The sequence below is a fragment of the Propithecus coquereli genome, unplaced genomic scaffold (genome assembly GCF_000956105.1).
Source record: "Propithecus coquereli isolate 6110/MARCELLA unplaced genomic scaffold, Pcoq_1.0 Scaffold215, whole genome shotgun sequence".
In the NCBI taxonomy this organism is placed as follows: domain Eukaryota; kingdom Metazoa; phylum Chordata; class Mammalia; order Primates; family Indriidae; genus Propithecus; species Propithecus coquereli.
Window position 1 is genome coordinate 3,005,204 of NW_012146634.1, and position 2,926 is coordinate 3,008,129.

Sequence of the window (2,926 nt, forward strand, 5' to 3'; positions counted from 1 at the left end):
CAGTGAAGACACCAACAAAAATGAAAATACATCAAAGAGAAAACAAGAATATACCCACTGAAGAGAATAACAAAAAGAGAAAAATGGTCTTTGAATTCGATATTAATTCAGATAGCTCAGAACCTACTGATCTTTTGGTAAAAATATTACAAATAATCAGTATTTACTATTTGTATACATTATTTCTTGATGTATATGTATAATATATGTGCATAGTACCTACCTTTGCAATATTCAGGGGAGGGGGCAGTGGCGCTCAGGCGGTAACGCAAGAGATGGGGCGCAGCTGTAAATACAGATGAAGCTTCGCTCGCTTGCTTGGTACTCACCTCCTGCTTTGTGGCCCAGTTCCTAAGTTTCATGGAAGACAATTTTTCCATGGATGGGGGAAGGGGGGAGATGGGTGGGGGGTTGGGAGGCAGAAGTTGTGTGTCCCGGTTCCTAACAGGCCATGGACTGGTACTGGGCTGTGGCCCAGGGATGGGGACTGCAGATTTAAAGGATACAGGAGGATATTCATAGGTTATATACAAATACTATGCCATTTTATATAAGGGACTTGAGCATACCCAGATTTTGGTATCCACAGGGAGGTCCTAGAACCAATGCCCCATGGATACTGAAAGACAATTGTATAGAAGTGTTGTTATTTCTAGTTTACAGATGAGGAAATGGAGTCAAACGAATACCTTTTTTAAAATCACATAGCTGTAAGGCATGGAGCCAAAATTTGAACACAAAAAGTCTGGTTCTGTATCCTATGTAACTCATTGTACGTAGTAACTGCCAGTTTAAACTGCAGTTCAGATATATAAAAATGTATGGGAATTAGTAGAAAAAACACGGGCTTTGGAATTAAACATTCTAGGGTTGTAACCCCTGCTATTTTTACAGCAGTGTGAATTTAGGCCACTTTCTTAGCTGATAAAAAATTTAGAATGATTCAAAATTACTTCATTTTGTTTTTTAAAGGAGCATCAATCAACTTTGCAATACAATAAAAACATTACAATCATAGAATTGCACATAATCTTTAAATTAGTCTAAAAAGACATTTCACAGTGAGTTTCCTTGGTTATAATTATCACATGAATCTATTAGTCATTTTTGTAATTTTCCTTGCTTATGTAGTTCAATTTTGGTGAACATTCAAATTATTGTAAAAATTAAGATTTAAAAATGGATTGTTGAGCATGACCCCAGGAAGAGGGAGTAGGAAGTGCCAGTAATCCATCTCTCCACCTAGACAACAAGTTTACTGGCATAAACTGTCTGAATTAACTATTTTGAAACTCTGGAGTTTCATTTGAATGCTTGTAGCTTCCAGAGGAAAGCTTGGCTGGTTGCAGTTAATTTTGGTCAATTTCAGCCTTAAGTGTGGTAGCAGCTACCAGTCTCCCAACCCACAGTCCCGTGGTAGACAGCCATGTTCATGTTCCTCGTATGGCTTGCTGTAGCCAGGGTGAGCAGTAAAAACCTTATGTTCCAAATATCAGGGTTCAGTGTTCCAACTCCCACTAGCTGAAGTGACTTCCAGAAATTTACACGAACTACACCTTGTTTGGCTTCCCCCACCCCTCTTCTCTTTTTCCATTTTAATTCTTTGGGGAGACAGGCATTTAAGGAGTAGGGCATTCAAAAACAAAAGCAAAAAGGAATTTAGAAAGTCACTGCATATGCCTGGGGAAAGACACAGGCTCAGAGAAGACCTGAGGAGACCTTAAGCTTTTACCTTAGGCTGATCCTTGGCACAGAGACTCTTTCAACAGTAAAACAAAAGAAAAAAAAAACAAAAACAGCAAACCCTGGGGAAGAGGGAAAATCTGATTTCCAAAGTTACTAAATTATAAGATTCAAATGTTCAATTTCAGCAACAACAACAAACAAACACAAGGCATACAAAGAAAAAAGAAAGTACAGCCCATTCAAGGGAACAAAACAAATTGAAAGAACTATTGAGGAAAATTGAGGAAGCCCAGACATTGGCCTTAGTAAACAAAGACTTTAAAACAACTGTCTTAAAGTAGCTCAAAGAGGTAAAGAAAGACATAGATAAAGACAAAAATCTATGTAAGAATAAAATGAGAATGCTGATAAAGAGACAGTAATTGTAAAAAGGACCACAAAAAAATTCTGGGGTTGAAAAGTATAATTGAAATGAAAAGCCCACTAGAGGGATTCAAAGGAAGATTTGAGTAAATAGACGAATTGGTGAACTTGAAGATGTACAATTGAAGTCATTGAGTCTAAGAAAGGGAAAGAAAAAGGAATAAAGAAAAGTAAACAGAGCCTTATAGACTTGTACGACACTCTCAAGTGGATCAATATATGCGTTGTAGGAGTTGCAGAAGGAAAAGAGAGGAAATAGGCAAAAAGAGTATGTGAAGAAATACATGACTTAACACTTCCCAAATTTTGATGAAAGACATGAGTCAACAAATCCCCAAAGATCAGCAAACTCCAAAGTAGGATATACTCAAGCAGACCCACGTGGAGACATTATAATCAAACTGTTTAAAGAAAATCCTAGAAGTATCAAAAGAGAGGTAACTCATCACATACAAATTATCTTCACTGAGAATATTGGCTGATTTCTCATCAGAAACCTTGGAGGTCAGAATGCAGTGCATTTATATATTTAAAGTTCTGAAAGAATAAAACCAGCTGAGAATTCTATATCTGGAAAAACTGTCCTTCAAATATAAGGTGGAAATTAAGGTATTCCCAGATAAACAAAAGCTGAGAGAGTCTGTTACCACTATGCCTGTTTTTTAAAAAGTGCTAAGGAAGACCTTCAGATTGAAAGGATGTTAGTAACTCAAAGCTGTATGAATAAGTAATGATCTCTGATAAAGGTAAATCCATGAGCAATTTATAAAAGCTAGTATTTTAATTTTGGTTTATAACTTTATTCTTTTTCTACATA

General features: G+C 36.6%; 1 protein-coding gene across 1 annotated transcript in view; it reads left to right on the top strand.

Annotated features, from left to right (window-relative positions):
* SYCP1 (synaptonemal complex protein 1) overlaps positions 1-2,926 on the top strand; it is a 281,813-nt gene that overhangs the window by 260,987 nt on the left and 17,900 nt on the right. The window contains exon 24 of the mRNA XM_012644589.1: positions 3-137. Within this exon, the coding sequence (XP_012500043.1) occupies positions 3-137 (135 nt within the window). The remainder of the gene's footprint in view (positions 1-2; positions 138-2,926) is intronic.